Here is a 21,455-nt window from a genome sequence, read left to right as displayed (position 1 = left end):
GCCTTCTTTGCATTCTCTTGACTTCACTGCTTGCTTACACTCATCACGGCTGGTTCCTTAAGCTGCACAGCCAATCGGAAAAACATCCCTCGCCGACGCGCTCCGCCGCCAATTCAACAAGCTGAATCAGCAGACCGGTGGCGGGACACACAACTAAATTTAGACGCTCAACGGCGGCCCGAGACCACATATCAGCTTCCTGTCCAGTTAATTTCCCTAAACTGTGGCTCTGAACCAGGTGAAAGGTTAAGACGGTAAAGGCAAACTTCATTGAGCAGATAAGGAAGCAGGTGAAGGACACGAGATGTGCAGTGTTGCTTTTGGTTCAACGCCAACAGCCAGCATGGGTTGTCACTACAACAGTCTGCATTTCCCGTTTTGCCGGTCGCATCGTCCCAATTGCACAGATTACGCGCATTACAGTGACATTCCGACTTAAAAGTCGCTGCCGTCTTATACTCGCAGAAGTATAAGAAAACTAAGAAACCTTTCGCTAGGTGCCACCATAAATATTCCTCCGTTAACTGATAAGAAGAGGGGAGTTTTAGCGTAGACGGCTTTTACTGCCTTTATGCCAAAGGTAAATAAGCTTGTTCAAACAAGCAAGATGCACTTGTGCCGAATACTCAAGGCGAACCACAGAGGGTCTTCCTAAGGCTGTGCAAACACAGTGGACACTAAGAAATAAAGTGGAGACTTGGTGAGGAGTGGCACAAACCCCAGACAGGTGTGTACAAGGATACGTGCTACTGTTGGAAGATTTTAGAGTTAACCACTTAAATTTGTTTGCTGCTCAGCTGTGATTGAGATGTGTTTAATACCCCTGGGAGCAGTTAGTATTCTGTGACAGATATTGATATTTATGGCGGCTTTTAAATAAGACAGACAACGATTCATTTTTATTTATTCGTTCCTTTTAAGGATGAGCTTTTACAGAAGTTGTCAGGTCGGCGCAGACTTTCATAAATGATTCAGAGTGCAGCTGCTGCTCTTTTGTGTTGAAAGGGTCCAGTTGAGGCGAGTCGGGCACGTGGGTGAGGATGCCTCGTGGACACGAATCTCCCTTGGAGGTTTACCTAGCATGGCCAACGTGGTGTAACGGCAGGTTTGGCCCAGAACTTGCTGGAGGGATAACGTATCTCGACTGCGTTGCTAGGGAGATGAACGCTCTTGGACGCACCATGCTTAGCCTGTTGCCACAGCGACCCAGCTTCAGATAAGTGGGTGAAGAAAGATGGATGGACGGACCCATCATCCAAATTGCGTGAAAGACTCAGAGTTAAACCATAAAAGCCTCTATAAAATAAGCATTTCACACTGCATTCACAGCTATTTAAGTGATTTAACCCTGTATATATATCAACCTCTCCCCCAGCAGTGAGTCAAGACATCTCTAGTTCAGCTGCTTCCAATTAAAGCTGTGGTGGGACTCAGGCCCTTTTCATTAGAACAACACACCACTTGAAACACTCTCAGTGCTTAGGACCCCCCCCCCCCCCCCCCCCCCCCCTTAGATGGCAACTGACTGACTAGTTACGTTTTATATCGTCCCGATTGGACTTTCTATTCTGCCCATTTTTTGATTTGATGGCTTCGTGGTCTGCACTCCCACTGTGGTGCTGCTTAACCAACCCTGCAATTACATGGCTGCGGTGACACCAGGGGCTATCAGATAGAGCCCCGCTTTGCAGTTCCCGCTATTGTGAGCGAGGACGCCGGGATTAAAAACGGGCCCACTGAGAGCTCACCGCCCACATCGGACTGCTGAGTTTTTTCTCTGATGTCTGCATTAGTCGCCCACATCAGGACGGCCACTTGACCTTCCCGTTTCAAACGTGTCAACAAAAAAAATAACGTCTTGTTGTCTGTAACACGAGCTCTGTGTGCACGCTGTGTTCATTGTCGCCGAGCTGGGATTTCAACATCGAATATGTGGACGTTTTAATAACACGGATAATAATCTGTAATTTTCCCTTCAAAAAAAATTTAAAATATGAAACTGCAATTTTGTTCCGGCAACAGTTATTATCTTCTTACAGCCAGCTGCACTTTTTGGGAAAAGAAACGTCAACAGTGGGGATAAAACCTTAGCCAGGTTCCTGTAATGTAACACAAAAGTAAAACAGGTCACAGCACACTCCCAATATCCTGAACAATGAGCACAACTAAGCTCCTTCAGGCCCCTTTAGCCTGTTTAAATATCCTCTGATAACATCTTTGTGTTGTGTTCAAGGCCCTATGAGCTGTCTTCTTACCTGGGAAAAAAAAACAACACAACAACTAGGGGCACAAAATACTAAAAGAGCAACGATTCCAGACAGAGTGGGTGATCCTGATCTGTCCATATTTGATTACATCACTGTAATGATGAGAGTCTGAGCGGATCGGATGAGCTGCTGCTGCTCCTCCTGTCTGAATGTGGCAAGACCCGTGTCGAAACGACAGTAAACAGTTCAGGCTACGTTTACATGAACAATTCTTCCTTCAACCTGACTTTAAATCGTCGTGATTGGAGATTACAATTTAACGTAGGCGGTAAATAACGTGATCTGATAAGACTGATGTGTTTAAATGCCTTAAAACATTAATCTGATTAGAACGTTTTGACACGTGCAAAGTGGCTCTGTTCTACAAAGGTATCATTCGTTAGGAGAAGATCCACGTTTTAAACATCAGGGCCTACATCAGCTCCAGTTTCTGCAACCTCCAGGTTTTCATCTCTCCAGGAAACTCCTGATCTGACTGAGGTGGCATTTTTATTCTGATTATTATATTAGTGTGCAAATAACAGCACCAATTTAAGAATTAAATTTAAGTCACATGGCCCAATCACAAATGTGCCTCAAGAGGCTTTACAACTCACATAGCCTGAAACACCTTTTGTCCCGTGAGTCAGTTCAAACAAGGGAAGACAAAGACGAAAACAAACAGTGAAACCACTGAAGACTGTTGCGTCGCGATGTGTTCCCATAATTGTTATATAGATCCCACTGCGCTGAGCGAAAACATGATTGGAGTACGGCATTGGGCCATACTGATTTGCAACATGGCTTGCAGCAATACAGGGACAGAGGTCACTAATGAGAGGCCCGGGGAGGTGACAGAGCAGTGCAGCCTCAGCTGAAACCAGCCATGTCACTTTGTACTTGACAGTTCAACTCAAACTGCGTTTTATGAGCTGTGGCTTAACACTTACTGAGCCCACTGGTCATATCGTTTCATATAAACTATAGGCTGACAAATACAAGGGAGGAGTGCGGCAAATTTCTTCAACTGAGCTGTTGCAGAAACATAACAGGATGTAGGGATGAGTCTGCAGAAATCAAACCTGATGCAACAGATAGTGCTGCTTTTTAAGCTGCTACTCACTCTGCTATGTCTAGGTATCCACAGGAGGCTGCGGCGTGGAGGGGGATCCAGCCCTCGTTGTCGGGCTGGTTGATGCTGGCCCCGTGCTCCACCAGGAAAGTCACCATGTCAACGTTGTCGTCGATGCACGCCTGAAATAGAGGAGAGGAGAAAGAAGAGGAGTAAGGACACTGATTATTTGCTGGTGCAGACATGCGTTTGAGCTCATGTCAATGGGGCGGCCTAGGCCTATAAACATCTTGCATGGAAAGTGCATTAGGCTGCCACGTGGGTCCAGAATTGTTGGAGAATTTTGGCAGCCGGCGTGCTCCTAAAAATGCCTGCACATAGCAAGACTGCTTTAAATACCACATGATGCAGGAGTGCTGATGGGATGGAGGCGTTGTGCTGCTGTGCATGTATGATGCGGCTTTATGCAAAAAAAAAAAAAAAGTGAAAACAAAAACAGCTCTGTCCGCCAACGCATTTTATGCTTATGTTAGATACTTCAATCGATACTGGTAGATAGGAAATGAGTCATTCTTTTGGTCGGTCTCCTTCCTCAATGGCAGTTTTTTTGATTATGAGCAGGAGGATTCCCATACAGCAACTGTGACGTCGCAGTCCAACTAATTACAACTAGTCACGGGACACGATGCAAAATCTAGGGACACTTCCGCGCCCCGACAACGGCAAGTGTCAGACTGTCGGGTCTCGGCGTGTCACGGCCTTAACAGGCGAGAAATTCTGAGTGGGAGGAACTTGAACAACCGGAGGAACAGACCAGATTGTAGGGGTGGGTGGTGATGCCAATGCACAAAATTATAGATTTGGAACATGCAATCAGAGACAAAGACAACAAAACCTCGAACGTTGCCAGTCCATATCAGGAGCAGAGACCCAAGCTTTCTCTCGATAATGTAGTTTAACCATATATGACTGCCGACGCATAAAAAAAACATCACATCCCACACAAATCAAGAGCGGCTGCAATGTGGGAGGCATCTAATTTAAGATCTGACTCATGAAGTGGGCAACGTCGCGAGTTAACCTACATTGCGACGCTAAAATTGCACCAGAGTGGGCACGCTTTGGGTTTCTGTTATATATTATTTGTTTAATGCTCTACAATGGAAGTGCACCACAGTGAAATGCAACGGAAGTGGAGCAAGACCGCTAATTGCTGAGGCACTGTTGATTTAGAGGCAAAACCTCATCATGCATTTTGGAGAATAAGCATCCGTCCAAAAGGTTTTGACCCGGGACACATGTCTGGATGTATACATTTGCATGCTAATTACCGAAACCTGCGTTTATTTTAATACGTCAGGCAACAGCAGATTTAATTAACAGCAGGGCTGTCAGGGAGCAAGCTGTTAATGTCAAAAAAAAGAGAGAGCGAATAAAAAGCAGCCGAGGAGAGCCTGCAGAGCTTGTTTCATTCAGTATACACAAAAGGGCCTGAGGTTAAGACGCTGTCTCACATCAAAGACACATAGCAAGGCTACCTGCAAAGCTGCGGTCATAAATCAAGTCCTCTCGTTGGAGGAAAAAAAAAGCAGCAAACCTTTCTTTTTTTAACGTAGATGTGAAGACATCCATACCAATATGCACAACAGCTTAAAAATAAATACCAGTTGAAATTGCGTGCACACACACACACACACTCGCTTACAGTTACTGTAGTAAATAGTCAAGATAAACACTTGAAACACAAAATAATTTGCCACTTAGCAATATTAAAAACAAACCGTGTCCCTAACCTCTCCAACCCATAACGGAACACTGTGCCTGGACTGTGTCTCGCTGTCTGTCTCGGTCTGTCTCACCCCCCCTCTCCTGGGGTTGCTATGACAACAAAAGCGTCGACAAGGGGAAACAGATACACACGAACACACGGCGGCCTCACGTTCGGTGCACGCGACTATCTGGCTGGAATCCTTGTCCAAATTTGGGCCGTTTGCAGCGGCCGAGCCGGAGAGCGCCCGCGGAGGCCTCGCTCGGCTTATCTGATGAACTGCGGTGTCGTTCGGGTGCGTGCGGGAACGACATCTGACTTTGCTGCAGGGCTCCGTCATCGGCATTAAAACATCACCCCGGTGGGTTTGTTCGTCCTGTGCCGCCGCCATCGTCACGTGGAAATGATGCCACCGCCCTGCTGCACCTACAAGACCTGTAACGATGCTCCGTGCGCCCCGTGCGCCCCGTGAGGAGGGTTCTGATTTGTCTTTGGTGACGTTCATGTGGACATTATGCTGCACAAGTCCTCCAGAGATTCATTATAATGCAATCTACCGCCTTGTGGGATTTGAGGTAAAGACAAGTGGCTCTTACAGACAGCTGAGCGACTGTCAAATTGCCAGCCTAGGCCATAAGAGGAAGTGAACCGCATTATTTTTTTCCACAAATGCCGACAGAAACGTGTCGATTCTTTTTAAACAGGCGTATTTTTCAATTTGCATAACAAGCAAATAAATAAAACTGCACAGTTTGTGCATCTTCAAGTTTAGTTTTCTTTTTTTTAATCTTAAATATAGATTACAGTCTCGTTATTTCCTCTAATGCAGCTGCAGAACATATCTGTGTATAGGCAGTAAGATGGCCATCAGCTGCGGCCTTATCGCCGAGTTTTATCTTTAACACATGACGTAAGCTGCTGCTGCGAGGCACAACGAAGACTTTAACCGTTTCACATCGGCTCGGTGCGTCAAGATCTTTTCGCAAATCATATCACACAACTGTCCTCCATGCCCTTATCTAAATCCTCCCCCGAGCCAGTCCCCACGGTTATTATCTTCTCCTCGCCTAAGAATGGAAACAAGCCCCTTAAGGTAGACACAGGTGATGCCTGTGACCTCCCTCTTCGGTGCGTCACCGGCCTTCCTCTGCCCGACTCCGCCCAGCAGCTATTGGAGCCCGACAAAGGTAATCCCTTAATGGCGGTAATTGTTCATGGTCCACAGGTGCCTGAGTTACAGGCTGCATCTAGAGTATGATTTTGTTGTAGCCCAAGGGACGGGTAAGAGAAGACTCAAGACAAAGAGGCAAGGCATCTCCAGTTCTTAATTCTGGAGCATCATGTTCTCTAAAGGCTCTTTGTATGCCTTTTTAAATGGATGGTGCACTCCTTAACCAACAAGAATCTACGGTGAAGCCTCCATGGTACATATACATCTACAAATTGTTTCATAACTGACAGCAGGCAGAGTGACTGAGTCAGAGGAACTGTGACAATGAATTAGAGTTATATCAGGAAACATGGTGGGCTTAATCCTGCCTCATCGCAATCAGGCCCCCACGAGTGTCATATAGGACCTGTGCTGTGCTGTGCTGTGCTCGCAGAATAGACATTCAGACATGTAGTGACTCACTCCCAAACAGACACGTCGCCGTATAAACCTGTTTGGCCAGTGTGCCTCGCGGGAAGAGAAGAGAGGAGGCCTTGTCAAGCACGTAGACAATAAGATGGATGGGAACGCGCAGCAAACACAAGAGGAGGACTGAACCAAATCGAAGGTAAAAGTGTGATTATTTCTATACAGCACATATAACGAGTTAAATATCAACTGATGCACGTCGTCAAGTTTGCCGAGACAAGACAACAGGAGGAGCCCGTGCTGCCTTTGTCCTAACAAATGGTCCTCGATAATAGAACAGAGCAGCCGCTTCCGGGGAAGTTGATGCAACAGCAGAAATAAAATCAAGTCCTAAACCAATCAATGGACACAGGATGCTCCGCTTGATTGGTCGATGGCGTTTAATGTACATCGCGTGTCTAGCTTCTGGAAAAACAGCAGCGTTAATCCATTAGGCTTGGTGGGGTGTGGATGAGGAGTGACTAATCTCCGATCGGAAAATTAATCACAAAATCATAAATGATGAAATTAATTCTTCGGTATGTACACCGTGTATACATGCTTAAGGCTGTGACGGACTCTTTACGGATCTAGTTTCACAACACGGACTTGCTTCCAACTCCTCAAAACATTCGCTTCTGCGCACTTGGAGCAGTGTGTGCTAACTCTTTAAAATAAGCTTGTGTTTGTCAAGAAACAACTGGTGTTAAGAGGCATTTTGTGAAAGAGCAGGAAAAGGGAAACCTGTCCCCTCGCCCAGCTGGAGTTAATGTGAACAAAAATCCCCACACAATATCTAATAAACACGTCATTGGGTCCATTTGCTAAATAAATGTTGATATACGGGTATATGCTAATACGTCACGGAGACAAGGACAGCTTCACTTCCAAGATGTATCTCAAACTATCAATTAATCGCACCAAGTGGGGCTGATTAAAAGCCATGGGATTAACTTAAAAATTTAAATTAAAAAAATCCTCGCCAGCATTGATAAATATGGAGAAGATCAAGAATACAGTGGGCATAATATGCAGCAGTCTAATCCTGAAATAATATGGAGGGCTTGAAGCGCCGCTCTCTTGATAACGCCGCAAACCAAGATGGGCTAAGCCATTTCTCGGAGCGGGCCCAAAACAAATAAATAAATAAAGAAAGAAAGCACCATGACGTGCACCTACAGAAAGGAAGGCCGGTCTGTTGCCACGACAACGAAGCTAAAAAGAGAACATGGGTTCAGGCCTCGTCGGGGCTTTTGTAAGAAACATAAATAAACTGGGGGCTTGGAAGTAAAACTATTAAATCTTTACGTGCCATCTTTCTTAGTTTAGACTGTTACTGGAACAATTTTCAGGACATTTTACTGCAAAAAAAAAAAAAAAAAAAACAGAACTTGCTGCTAATCATGGTCTTTTATTTATACGGTCAACAACACACTAGACGGCTCCAGTTTTACTTCCTTTATTTCTACAGAGGCAACAGCCAACACGGCATCAGACTTCAGAGGACTGGGCTGCATGGCTATTTTCTATGGAGGGTCTATATCTATTACTGAACCTGTCTGTAAAATGTTAAATTTACGCTAAAGGACATACCTCTTCTTATAATACCTTCTGTGTGGTTTAAAGTTCCCATTAAATTTTACGCCATACGACGAAACAAAGCACAGTCGTCCGGCTATAATAAAAGGTTAAAGCTACTGTGTGTGTGTGTGTGTGTGTCTCTCTACTATCTAACGGGACATCGTGCAAAGAGCTCCAAGCTTAATTTAGCACCACTCCACATCAAGGAGACACTTCAAGACCCCTCCCCTCATTGACTTCCTTTAGTAGCACCCTCAGATGACCGACTCAAGCACCCCTGCAGAAAAGCTGCTGCCGTTGTGCCTCCTGGACTATTTACGGTTTCTCAGGCTGCCAGGGAACTCGGTGGCACAGGCTGCCGGGCCCATTGTTGAGAGCAGCTATTCTACAGTCGGTGACAGTGCACACCCAGGGTAACACCCATGACCGTCACCGGTGTGCCTCTGGGTTCTCCGGGTTCGCGGAGGACCACCATTTGAACTCTAAAACAAGACTAAACTATTTGACGCAGCGTATCAGAGATGTTACTCTAGCGTTACACGCAACAAGGGCGATTTGTTTGTCACCCGTCAGAGCTACTGCAGAGTATCATGTCATAAATGTATAAATATTAGATGCAAATCTTTTGGTACCGGCTTAAAGCTAATAAATGTCAGCTGGTCGTGTTTAGTGCTACCCAGAGACCACACCAACGAGTGAAAACACCCGTTTCAGTCAAAGTCTTCTTCTCCTGGAGGAGCTGAAACAGCTGATCAGTCATGAGACAAGCATTCCCTACATCAGAATAGGTGTCTCCTTTCCCCCATTAAATGCATTAGCTCTTTTTCAAAATGGGTAAAGAAAAAAAACACCCGAGTGAGTATAATTGTGCAGCTGAGAAAAAACATTTCTAATAGCTGAAAAGGTGCGTAAAAAAGTTTGTTATAGCTTCAAGTATTGCGTGAAGACAAAGTGCGAAAGAGACAGAGAGATGTCTGGAATATGAAATGCACATAAACTGCTCTAATGAGAGGTAATTCAGCCTTCATCCACACACACACACACACACAAAAAAATAACATGTTTTCTCTCTTTTCCCAAAGTGGTATCTAGACTAGCACATAGTTTAGATTTTTAGCTTTTATTTGTCAATGGAAGTGGACGTTTGTCAAGTCAACAGAGACGTATCTTTCCAGGAACAACGTCCAGATAGCGACGGAGAATCCACAGACTCTCCACTCCAATAGAAACCTCTCTACGTTATATCATATTCCACTGAATGCAGCTAAACAAAAGCAAAGGACTACCACACCGAAGGGGGAGGAGGGGGTGAATAACCCCTCAAAACCACACAAGGCGTGACTCACTTTCACTACAGTTGTGAACTGGACCTACACGACCACAAGACACTATTACAATTCACCGAAAGAAAAACATTAAACGAAAGACTCGGGCACTCAAACCTATTTTCAAACCTTTGCACTTCTGCAGCTGCTTTCACTAAGGCCTCTTCAGTTTTCTTTTCTGGGTGATGATGTGGGAGTAGAGACTGTAATTTCTGTGGTGAGATGGATGATGGCACAAACCCTCTGCTATCTGACAGGGAAGCCAGAACATGAGCTAGGTATTCTGGGGTTTGGTTTCTCAAACATAACAAGCACAAAATCATGAAGGAACGAGGGTTTTTTTGGAGTTTAAAAACAGTTTAACATTGTTTTTGCTCACAGGGTAAACTATGGACAACAAAGTAGCACCGGCTGGAGCTCAAGACCTGGCCTCTCTTTCGCTTCTCGTCTCCCTCCCCCTCTAGTACTACAACTTCTCTCTGCAACCACCTAGCCAGTGAGCGGCAAGGCCCCGGACTAGCATACCAGTAAAGAAATTCCCAGATAAGTAATACTCCTAGCCTTCGGGCTTCAGGCATCAGCGCTCTGGCCACTCCTCGCGGCCTACGTCATTTGCTCAGAGGCGCACAGCCACTTCCACAAAAGGAATTCCTTCTTACCGCCTGCATGTAAGTATGAGTGCCGTATGCGTCTGCATTTGCATGTGTGTGTAGGTAGGTGTGTGTGTGTGCTGGACAGGTCGATCAAGGCACAAAGCTGAATGTGAATATTTAAAAGAACAAAAGACATGCTAGAAGAAAAAAAGGCACTACACAATGATAGGTACATATGTATTTGTAAGAAGGAGTAAAGTACAGCGCTGGTAAAGGAGTGTACGTCTGTAAGCGCGCCCGTGTGCGTGTGTGTATTTACGTCTCAAAACAAAGAGCTCACAGCTCATACGCTATTGGCAGGGTTCAGGAGGCCAGAGGGTACGAGGGGGAGGGCTGAAGCGCTGCAGGGCGACCAGCTGGGTCCCTCCACTAGATGAGCTCTGATGGGAGTTGTAACCAGACTACAAACACACACACAGCTACATATATACACACACACACACACACCCTTTGACTTCAGTGCTCTAGCTGCTCCTGCTGCTGCTGCTGCTGCTACCGAGGACGACCATATATGGCTCTGGGATTCCCATGGAAAAAGAAGACCAGGATTGTGGAAGAGGAGGAAAAAAAAAAATGCCGGCAAGATTGTAACTGTACGTTTCGCTTTCTCTCGGCAGCCAAAACAATAGCCCCACTTGAGAGCCAAGTTTGTTTCCATGTGAGGGTTCCAAAGGCGAGAGGTGGGGTGGGAGGGGGGGGGGGAGAGAGAAGAGGCAGGGAGGTCAGATAGTCATGGAGAGATACAACCTCTGTTGATATTTCCATATAATAGGAGCCTTATGTGGAGGCTTCCATGCAGCGGGACAGCAGATAGCTCAGTCAGCAGTCACTGACAGGCTGGCGTCTAAAGAGGCATTGAGCATGGGCCGCGGTACGACCCTGCACTCTTCCCCCCCAACATACTAGCACTATGTCACCCCCTAATACCAACAAGCCCCGAACCCAAGAGGTCAAATGCTAGCATGATAGCACGGGGCCGGATTCGCCGTCTGGGCATTTTATCAATTTACACCCACTGCCAGCAAAGAGCCCAATTCCTATACACACACATACACAAACAAAATAGTCTAAAACAAAACTATAATATTCACTTTTGCACACTAGACAAAGAAAATGCATGCACCGTGGTCCACAGGTAAGACTTCACCCAGGAGTGAACTGTGCTGTGTGCATACATGCGTGTACATGTGTGTCTACGTTGGGCCGGTGTCAGTGATAAAAGCAGAGGGAGTGGAAGGAGCAGGCTCGCTAGTGGAGCCTCAAAGAGGAAATGAGAAAAATAAACAGTCACTTCCTGTTCCTCTCTCCGGCCTGAAATCTCCCAACACCCAGATCCCCCCCCCCCCCCCCCCCCCCCCCTCCTACCGTCACCACCCCAGTAAGGACAGATGAGCAATAACGCCGCCCATTTCTACCCTTAACGTCTGGGCCTGAAAACGCACGCAGCAAAAAAAAAAAAAAAAACGGGGCATGGATGCAAATTTTAATTGACAGCTAGCCGCATAAATGATTAATATCAGCCTCTTAAATATGAACCGGCTGATCCCTCGGAGACAAATAATGTTATCAGTTGACTGGGACTAATTAATCCAGTCCTCAACTAATAAACGCTGAACGATATTACAGCCAGTGGTTCCTATTGTTAAAAGACATAACATCTATAAACTGCTATAAAACTGGTCTAGATGCAAAGGATCATAACTTGGGTCTTAGCTCTGACCTTTAATGTATTTTTATTTTGCCGTGCAGCAGCACCGAGTGGTTTCGGTTCATTAATTATTAATTTAACAGTCTATTAACGTCTCGGCTTGATTGGGCTCAGTGACCTAACATTTACGCTCTGTAAAACATGGAAATAAAACAGCAGTGACCTTTTGTTTTTTTATCACTTTTGCAATTTTGTAAAACGTATACTGGAAGCAGTTTGAGCTAACCTCTAAACGGCATCTGTCTTGTGTAACATCAGTAGTAACATCATGTCAAATGTGTTGACAGTATTAAGTATAACACTAGAAAGAAATGCTAACATCAATGCAGGCCTGCTCTTTCCATTTGTCCACTGAGGGACATTTAATATGGAGCATTTTGTATTTCAGTAATATGAGGGGGGGAAAAAAATAAAAAAAAGTACTAATACAACATCACAACATCATGAGCTCCGAGCGCACACACACACACACAGAGGACGCACTTATGTAAGTCCATTTGAATCACGAGCCAAAGCACTTAGACTGTCAAGGTCCAGGCACATTTACTGACTCTGCCATTTGTCTGCAGGAAGAGTATCATCCACATGCGCTTACTCACAACAGCGCTAATGGGGTAGCATCGCGGCAAACCGCAGCGGTGGATCAGCACTGACGAAAATCAATGCCAATCAAGCACAAAATGAGGAGAGTCTCGCAATTTATATGCATGAATACAAGCCTGAAAAATGATTTTGTTATGCCAACTGAAACTGTCAGGATCTAATTTTCAACACGACACAAAGTCAGGTTACGCGTTATAAAATTTTTTACTTGTTTTCCTCATTTTGCCAGCAGCAGCCAGGAGATGCAGCCATTTTGAGAGTAAACGGAAAGAATGCAACCTCACCCTTCCACAGACAACAAATGGACATGCACTGTCTGCCCTTAATTGTACTCGCTTGTTCTATAAGACAATGAGGAATTCACGGTCTCTTGGTCCAGGTGTTTTCACTTCAAAAACAGCTCATAAAAAAACACTCAGCGTGGGGCATGTGACTGCAGCCGAGCAAACAACAAGCGGGATGTGCTGCTAGAAGACCTGGCTTAAGGAGAAGACAGGCACTCTGTGCCACAGGGTGGGGGAAAAGAAAAAACAAAAAAAAAAACAAGCTGAAGTCATCCCACAAACATTTCACAGCAGCTCAATACTACGAGCAGCTTGAAAAAGCCGAGGGGAGACCAAAAAGAAAGTGGTGGTTATTAATCCGTTAAAGCACCTGACAGGATCCTTTACCAGTACATGTAACACAAACATATCAGGTAATTAAACTTGCACGTTATTTATCATCAACAAACTGCTCGGTCGAGATCTAATGTGTGTAATCCACAGCTTGTTTCATCAAAACAGAAGAGAACACGATATAAAAACATCCTGTGCAACATGATTACACTTTTTAAGAGCAAGGTCAGGTCCGCGTCCTGCCGTCTAGTCAGCGCTGCTCCCCGTGCGTGGCAGCAGGTTGAGTCGGCTGAGGAATTCTCGTTATGACCCCAGGTGAACCAGTTCCAACCTGTAGCAATGCTCTTCGCAAATACTTCACAGAAACCCCTTCCTTCCTTCCTTCCTTCCTTCCTGATACTATGGTGGAGACGTGGAGCACTTCATTCCCCTCTAAGAGATTCGGGATGCAAGGGATTCATCCAGACCGGAATCAACTGTATGTTTCCGGATTTAGATGGACTCTACGGTGCAATCCCACGTAAAGATAAGGAGATCACTTCTACACAATGGGTTTTCTTTATATTATAATGCGAATTAAATACTTCAGATTCATGCGTTTCAGCTTTAAAAGTCAAGACACGTTAAGTTGACAGTGTGCGAGGCAACGGCACTGACGTGTCACAGTCAGCATGTTGCGAAGCATTGGCGCGCAAACACTGCGAGGACTTCCTGCTGCTGATTATGGGGTTGGTAGAGGCGCTGAATGAAACGGCGAGCCAGGCCAGCTTGACAAGGACAGACCTGCCAATTATACGCAGGTAAAATACACATGTTGCTGGGCTCCGGTTCTAAAATTAACAGTCATCAAGCAGAGCGAGGTTACAATAGCGCTATAGTGATGCACTCCAGACCGGAATCCAGCGTTCGATGACCTTTAGTTATATATATAAGAAGTGATTAGCTCATATTTGTGCATCTACAGCACCAACTGATGCCACTCATTGGTGCCTGATGTGTCTCCTACCATCTGTTTCAGGTTACAGTTTAATTCTGCAAGACCCATTTTGCCTCATATGCTTAGTAATCTTATGGCGCAATAATATTTCCTCTACTGTACTTTACTTTCATCGGATTTATGCATAAATGGGAACTAAAAAGGAAAATAACAGTGCAGGGAGTTGACTACTCGAGCTAGACAAAGAACAATAAAATCTCGACTGTCTAGTCCATGAATTATTAAGTTAAATCTTAATGTATTCAGCATTAAGTTAGAGATGCACGAGTGGCTTGCGAGTTGCTACTGTAAGACGGCCCTTCAACCATAACAAAGAAGCAGAAAGCCTCGTGCAGACCTTTTTGCAAGAAAAGTGATCTGAAAGCAGACTTCTTCTAAAACGGGCAGACGGCTTGAATGTGCAGTAACTGCTGGCAACAGAGATCCTGTTACTGAACCAAATACCAGAGTGCATCAGCATAAAAAAAAAAAAAGCAACAAAACATTCACGTACTATTAAACCGAACATTTTACAAGTGGAAATATGTATTATGTTGACTTTGAAGCTTATTGTATTGCCAATAACCCTTTAACTAGCAGCCGTAAAATCCACCTTGTGCCAGGTACTCTTAAGCAACCGCTACGCTCGTATGAATCTGCCACCAGTTATTCATATCTGCAGAATGTCATTCATAGTTGACATAAAAGCTTGAAAACACACAAACTGTGACCAAAATATTAAATGAAAAGCAGCAACAAGTAAAGATGTACGTAATCATGCTTTTCAACAAATGTGCAATTAGAAAAGTGTGCGCATCTCCTTCCTAAAGCGGCCTGAAAACACGCCACGTAGGTTGTTTAATGACCGTGCGTATCAGGCAGTCATTTAAACACAATTCTTTACAGATTTCTTAATTAAACGTTAATGCAAACAAGTTTTGCTTTGTCATCCTGGCTCCTTTTTCTAAGCAGCTTTTAGGCCGCAACGCTGGACACCCTCACAAAACCACACAAGGTGTTGGAACAGCTAAAAACAGCTCCGTTCATAACGCCTCATCCTCAAAATATGGAATCTTCATCTAACAGTCATCAGATCTGGAAGTTATTATCCAGGACAAATCATCAAGCTGGAGCCCTGACAGATTTTTGTGGATTAAGTCACTCTTGGTAAGCCACTAACCGGTGCGTTTATTGCGCGGCCGAGCAGAACAGGTGAGATCAACGGGGAAGATCTATAACGCAATGTGATGCACATATGTTCTGCTCGGCAAAGAGATGACGGGATTTTCTCCTTCAGCCAGAAAGACGGCAGGCTCGGGGTCTGTAAGAGGATGCCGCGCTGCTTTTACCAGGAGGGCAGGGATGTGTCAAAGGCATGTTTTGCTGCTCTCGCCGGCCAACTGCAGGGCCCAGGCACAGCTGAGAATCTCGGGAGTCGGGGCTGCGGCGAGATCCACGGCAATTATGTAACGCGCTAATATGACTGATGCGAGAAAAGAAACGCGGCCACCTCATCGCCTTCCACCACATGCTCTGCGATTGTTCCATTACAGATTCATGAGGTTGATTCTCATTTCAAACCGCCCAGCGCTGCCAGAGACTCTCTCCGCCTGTTATGCAACTCCCACTCTGTCCATGCAAATCCACCAACACAAGTGACTAGCAACCTCCTGAGTCGTTGTCATGGAGACGGCGCAAGATAATGTTCATAGACTTCAGGGCCATAATGAGGGTGTGTAATGTCAACAGAGCGCAGGCATTGTAATGCCACGTTAAGCTGAGCCGAGTCCCGTCGCCTCGGTCCCAGGGATCAGTGAAGGCTGTGAACGCTGGAGAAAAAGTTCAGGTGTAGGTCAGCGTGGAGATTTCCTTTGCGTGAAGCGACAAGCCCCGGTTACCTCCACCCTAATTGCCTTGATGGAGCTCAGTGGGCAACAGTCAGCTGGGCCTTGGCATGGTATAGGAGAAAGGCAAGCCAGAGAGGGAACGACTAGAGGGGAGGGGTTTAGGTGACAGCTGAGGAATGTCTTCTCTGCTCTCCCTTTGCTATGGTTTCCAGCGACCGCCATGTGAGGAATGCACAGACTAGGACGACGGGACTTGGAATGCTACGCTCCGAGACGCATTTAGCCGACTGTATCTGGAATCTCGCTCGCCTACCGGACCCCTCACTCACTTCTACATCCTCTTTGCCATCCACCTGCGGTCTGCGTTTTGGCTGATCTGATCTCTCTCAATAAATCACATCAAAAGAAAAATATGTAAAACTACAAAAACTAAGTCCGACTCTCCTCTCTGCTCTGGTGTTCTTGCACATCTTCGTCTATAATCACAGATCGTGATACGGCACTAACAACGTCCATGTGTACAAGAGGGCCTTCATTAGGAATATGTTTACGGGATCTTCACCAGTTAATGATTTTTAAAGCGACAGAAGGCCCGTTACTCATACAGTGAGACAACCTCCAGCCTAAATGTGAGATTATTCTAGGGCTGCACTACAAAGCAGAGCTACAGACTCTGAGTCATACCCAAACTTAGTATCATCTCCTGAAACCCAGTTAGGAGAACTTGTGGCAGAGGTATTTATAACCCTGCACCGGTCACCAGCAAAGGGAGTGATGTTGCTGCACCCTGCGAGCAGGGAGCGCTCGTGTAACAACATGACACACTTCACAACAAAGGCAGAGGTCAGCCTTTCACCAGAATAGTTATCCTTTTTGAGTTTTTGTCTCAATAGGAAAAGCATGACAAAGACGTCGACAAAGACAACAGGTGACTCCGACTACACAACAACACAGCTCGACCTGGGACTAGAACTTCAAACATAAATCCCTATATCACCCTTCCTCGACTTCTTCGTACGATCCCCCAAAAACCAGGAATCCGATGGCGACCTGTGACATCGCTAACAGCAGCTTCTCGTCTCCAGAGAAGGTTAGATCTGGATAGCGGTAGAGCAAATTCTTTCCTCAATCTAGCTCATCTCTGGACATCAGCCCAAAAAAAAAAAAAACGTTTCCACCCGATGAGTTCGCACAGGAGGGGCATGCTAATTCAGGAATTAATTATAGTAGACCACAAGCACACACACACACAAAAAAAGGTTCACTTTAAAACACCGTTAACAAAATATGCATGTAAAAGATAAAACTAGTGCTCTAAGGCAGAAAACGTTCAATCTGTGTACATGTGTAAACAACAACAATATCACATAACAAGGTGATGCACTGCACATATCAGTACTTGGGATTACTAAGACTAGACAGGTGGATGTGAGTAATGGGGTGACATCACTGGAGTTCTATGCTCGTGTAAAACTTTTAACGCGAATTCTTCTGTTAATCCTTACATCATTTAATCCTGTATCTTAAACGCTAGCAGAATGAGGTAATGAGCAAAACAGCAAATGCCACCAGCAATAACAGGAACTCTGATTCTCCAACCGAGAGCCCGACTACAAATTCCCGGGTCGAAAAAACAAACCAGGGATTATTGCGGAGAAAGCCAGTGCCAACACACTACACTCACTCTACATGCAGGCAACTTCAGAAATAACAATCTGATCAGATTCTTGTTTACAAGATAGACAGAGGAGTTGGATGTGGAGTGCAGTGCAGAATGAATGGAGCAAAAGCCCGGCCTAAATGAATCCACAAACTACACAGACTTGTGCCCACATTACAAATAAACATTTCCAAATCCAGACTTTAACTACGTTTGCACACATCACTGGATTCAAGCTGGAAATAACCTACTCTGTGCTAACGGCACCAGCAAGCTATGTATATATTCGTTTAATCGCCGAATCCTGGACTTTTTTAAAAATTTTATTTTATTTTAATAAAGCCTGAATACATCATTTCGCCCTGTTTGCTTTGAAATGGCCTCATACATAATGTAGCACCGACTAACGACAGCCAAAACGAGGTGCCATTTGCAGCATTTTTTTTTTGCTGTGGCAGAAGCTAGCGAACGCAGCTAGCTGTGTTAGCGGGCAAAATAAGTTAGCCTGGCACTGCTGATATTCGGGCCAAACAAAGAATTAATCAACCACCCGCACACGTTTCGGGGGTAAACCCACACACCGCAAACAGCGTAACGCCAAACTTGGACGCCAAACGTTACCGATAACGCCGTTTACAACGCCAGCAAGCGAATGAATTAACCTTGGCTGAACCCCAAAACAGCTACCGACAGTCAGCTTAGCATGCTAACGTAGCGTTAGCTTACATTTCGCTTGGCTAACACTGCACAGCAGTCACTTGCTACCTTATAGATGTTTGAGCTAACGTATTTAATACTGTTAAATTTTACACCAAAGAGCATAAAGTTAACAGTAATGTAATCGCAACGTTAGCCTGTAACCGAATGACGTTGTCACTAAGCTAGCTCCTGCTCCTTTTTTTTTTTTCTCCAGAGAGTAGCCATAGTCTGATCATCAACAAAACGACTTTTACTGCTAGCCAGGTAATAGCCTTCCACACTTAAGTCATTTTATCCGGACAGAGTTGCAACATTTCTGTTTTAATTTCTAATAGCACTCGATCATTAAACTCGAAATTGCAGTTTAAGCTCGAAATGTAATTTACAACACACACACACAAAAAAAAAAAAAAAAAAACGAGCCAACGTTTCAAACTGAAATGCAGCAGCACAGCAATTAGACTGCACCAGCAGACTGGGAATAACAGCCAGTAAAGCCGAATGGAGGGGGGGGAAAGAAAAGCACAATTAGTCCTGAAAGTTTGTTGCCTTTTGTTAAATTTGCTTTGTAAACTGTGTGTGTGAGAGAAGGGGGGGAGAAGGTAGCGGTGCTCGCTGGATAGCCGAGCTCAGTAAGGAGCCAAGGGAAGAAGGAGGAGGAGGAGGAGGAGGGGGGTTCATCCCTACTCTGCGTCGAAAAGGACGGGTGTGCTAGGTAGGTAAACAACGGGATGAGAATGGCTTCCATTTGACAGGTGTTCCAGGGCGAGCGGTCGCTAGCAGAAAACCCCACACACAAACGACACGGGACACACAGCAGCGAGGCCAACACGAACCTGGTGGAGAGCGGTGAGACCGTCCACATTGGCGTAGTTGATGTCAGCGCCCCGGTCAAGCATTCGCAGCACCTCCTCGGTATCGCCGCTCGAGCAGGCGGCCAGAAACACGGCGCCATCGTCGAACTTCACCTTCGTCTTCTTCTTCTTCAGAACGGGAGGCTCCTGGTCCGTTTCCGAGCCCAGCCACCGCTTTAACTGCTCATTCCTCTTCTGCTTGGCGTCCGCCATCTTCATCCCCCTCCTGTCTCGGGCTTCTTATCTTTCTCCGAGAGAGGATATACTTTATAGTGCCACTATCCCACAGCGCACTGGGGCGTGGGAAGGGAGGGCTGGGGAGGAGGAGGAGGAGGAGGAGGTGGCGGCGGCGGTGGTGGTGGAGGAGGAGGAGGAGCAGCAGCAGCAGCACGGGAGAACTGAGCGAGAGAGGGCGTCTGGGTTGTTTTCCCGTAATCTCGCGAGAACTGGAGCGCAGGAGCTGCAGTATAACGTCATCATCAGCAGATTATGAGGGGAGAGTGAGCAGGGTAATCCTTTATAGGCTGTGAACACCAAATAAGACAAGAGTGCTTGAAAAATATTACATAACTTTCATCTGGCTCACAGGAACTTTCTTAGAGAGCCGCTGTTACGTACAGTAGCCAGGACTTTTTCCATCTCTGCTCAATTTAATTTAGCATAAAGCAGGGGTGTCAAAGTCACTTTAGTTCAGGTCCAGTTTGATCTCAAGCGGGCCGGACCAGTTAAGATAACAGAATAATAACCTATAAGTAACAACAACTCCAAATTCTTCCATTTGTTTTAGTGCAAAGATGAACAAGTAAATTAGGAGACTAGTTTACGTTTAATAAACTGTCCATTAAGAGAAAAAATGAAATTTCTTAAGAAAAATAAGTGCAATTTGGGCACTTTTCTGTCTGCTGTTTAGTCCTGGGTCTCAGTGTTGTCTTCTGTCCACTTCTCTTACTAAAACAGTGGACAAATTAGGGAAAAATTGCAGTCTTTCATGTAATTTTCACACTTTCACACAGGAATTCATGCTGCGAGCCAGATTAGACCCTCTGGCGGCCCGCTTTTGGTCCATGGGCCGTATGTTTGACCCCTGTGGCATAGAGACACACCTGGAACCGTGTAAAGCAACAGTTTAATGTGCATAATGTTAAAAAATAAAGGATATAGTACCGTTGTCTTTCTATAAAATCAAGTTAAGAGAGAATTTAATTTAATTCATTTTATATAAACAAAAATAAACAGGTACATCGCAGGTACAAACTGAGGCCTCAAGGACATTATATGACATTTTTAGAAATTGCAGAACTACATTAAAGAGGAAGTTGTCCTTTGCCCCATCCAGCACTGTCCATGCTTTGTTTTTATGGACTCTAATTACATTACTTGGAACATGGTGGATATAAACTATGCAAAAAAACGAAGAGCATGTCCCCATCTTTAAAAAAGAAGATTTGTTTCATTTTGCCATGTTAGCTAAGCAGACATTAATTTTAGAGGCCACAGTCTACAAGAAAAGCACATAATTTAATAAACCCTCCATTTGTATTGCGTTGCAAGCCCGAGATATAATTATTGTTGCTGTTGTTATTATTTATTTCAAATCTCCAAGGCAGAGTTAACAAAGCATTCAAATAATATTTACTGAAATGAATTGATATATTTTACACGAATTACATTTTGGTGTGTCGTGCAAATTGGGGACAAAGGGTCAATATAGGGACAATATATGCTGTAGCATGTTTCACAAAACTGGAAAGCTATGCAAAAGAAATGATACAGAAAGGAAAACTATGCACATAAACAAAACATTTTCCCAAATGAAATATTTTAATCCAGGTATACGGAGCGAGCTTAGAGACATTATATGGCATGTTGTGTTTTAAGAAATCGGAAAACTATACTAAAGAGATAATCCTGTGTCAACACGGAAGTCTGCAACCTTTGGCAAGCTGTCCTTGGCTCCATTCAGCACTATGCATGCTTCTGCACTTTAATTTTATGGACTTCAACTACATTACTTGGAATTTGAACTATTGTTTTGCATAATTTTGCCAAGAAAACTAAACAGACATTCATTTTAGAGGCCACAGTCTATTAGAAAAGTATATAATAATTGAATAAACTGAGCCCTTTATCTGTATTATGTTAAAAAAGAAAACAAGGATACAGTTGTTGTTGCTTTTTTCTAGTTTATTTATTTCAAATCTCTGAGATAAAGTTAAGAAAGCTTAAAA

General features: G+C 44.8%; 1 protein-coding gene across 4 annotated transcripts in view; it reads right to left on the bottom strand.

The window, feature by feature from the left end:
• The window catches only part of ppp1r12a (protein phosphatase 1, regulatory subunit 12A), a 45,812-nt gene extending 26,306 nt beyond the window's left edge, over nucleotides 1-19,506 (bottom strand). For all 4 annotated transcript variants that reach the window (XM_084573439.1, XM_084573441.1, XM_084573442.1 and 1 more), the window contains exons 1-2: nucleotides 19,210-19,506; nucleotides 3,370-3,500 (exon numbers count right to left, since the gene is read on the bottom strand). In XM_084573439.1, coding sequence (XP_084429565.1) covers nucleotides 3,370-3,500; nucleotides 19,210-19,446 — 368 coding nt within the window. In that variant the 5' untranslated portion in view covers nucleotides 19,447-19,506. The remainder of the gene's footprint in view (nucleotides 1-3,369; nucleotides 3,501-19,209) is intronic.
• Nucleotides 19,507-21,455: the final 1,949 nt, after the last annotated feature.

Source organism: Chelon labrosus (genome assembly GCF_963514085.1).
Source record: "Chelon labrosus genome assembly, chromosome: 23".
NCBI lineage: Eukaryota > Metazoa > Chordata > Actinopteri > Mugiliformes > Mugilidae > Chelon > Chelon labrosus.
The sequence above is the reverse complement of the archived record's forward strand: the minus strand, read 5'-3'. Positions and strand labels throughout refer to the sequence as shown.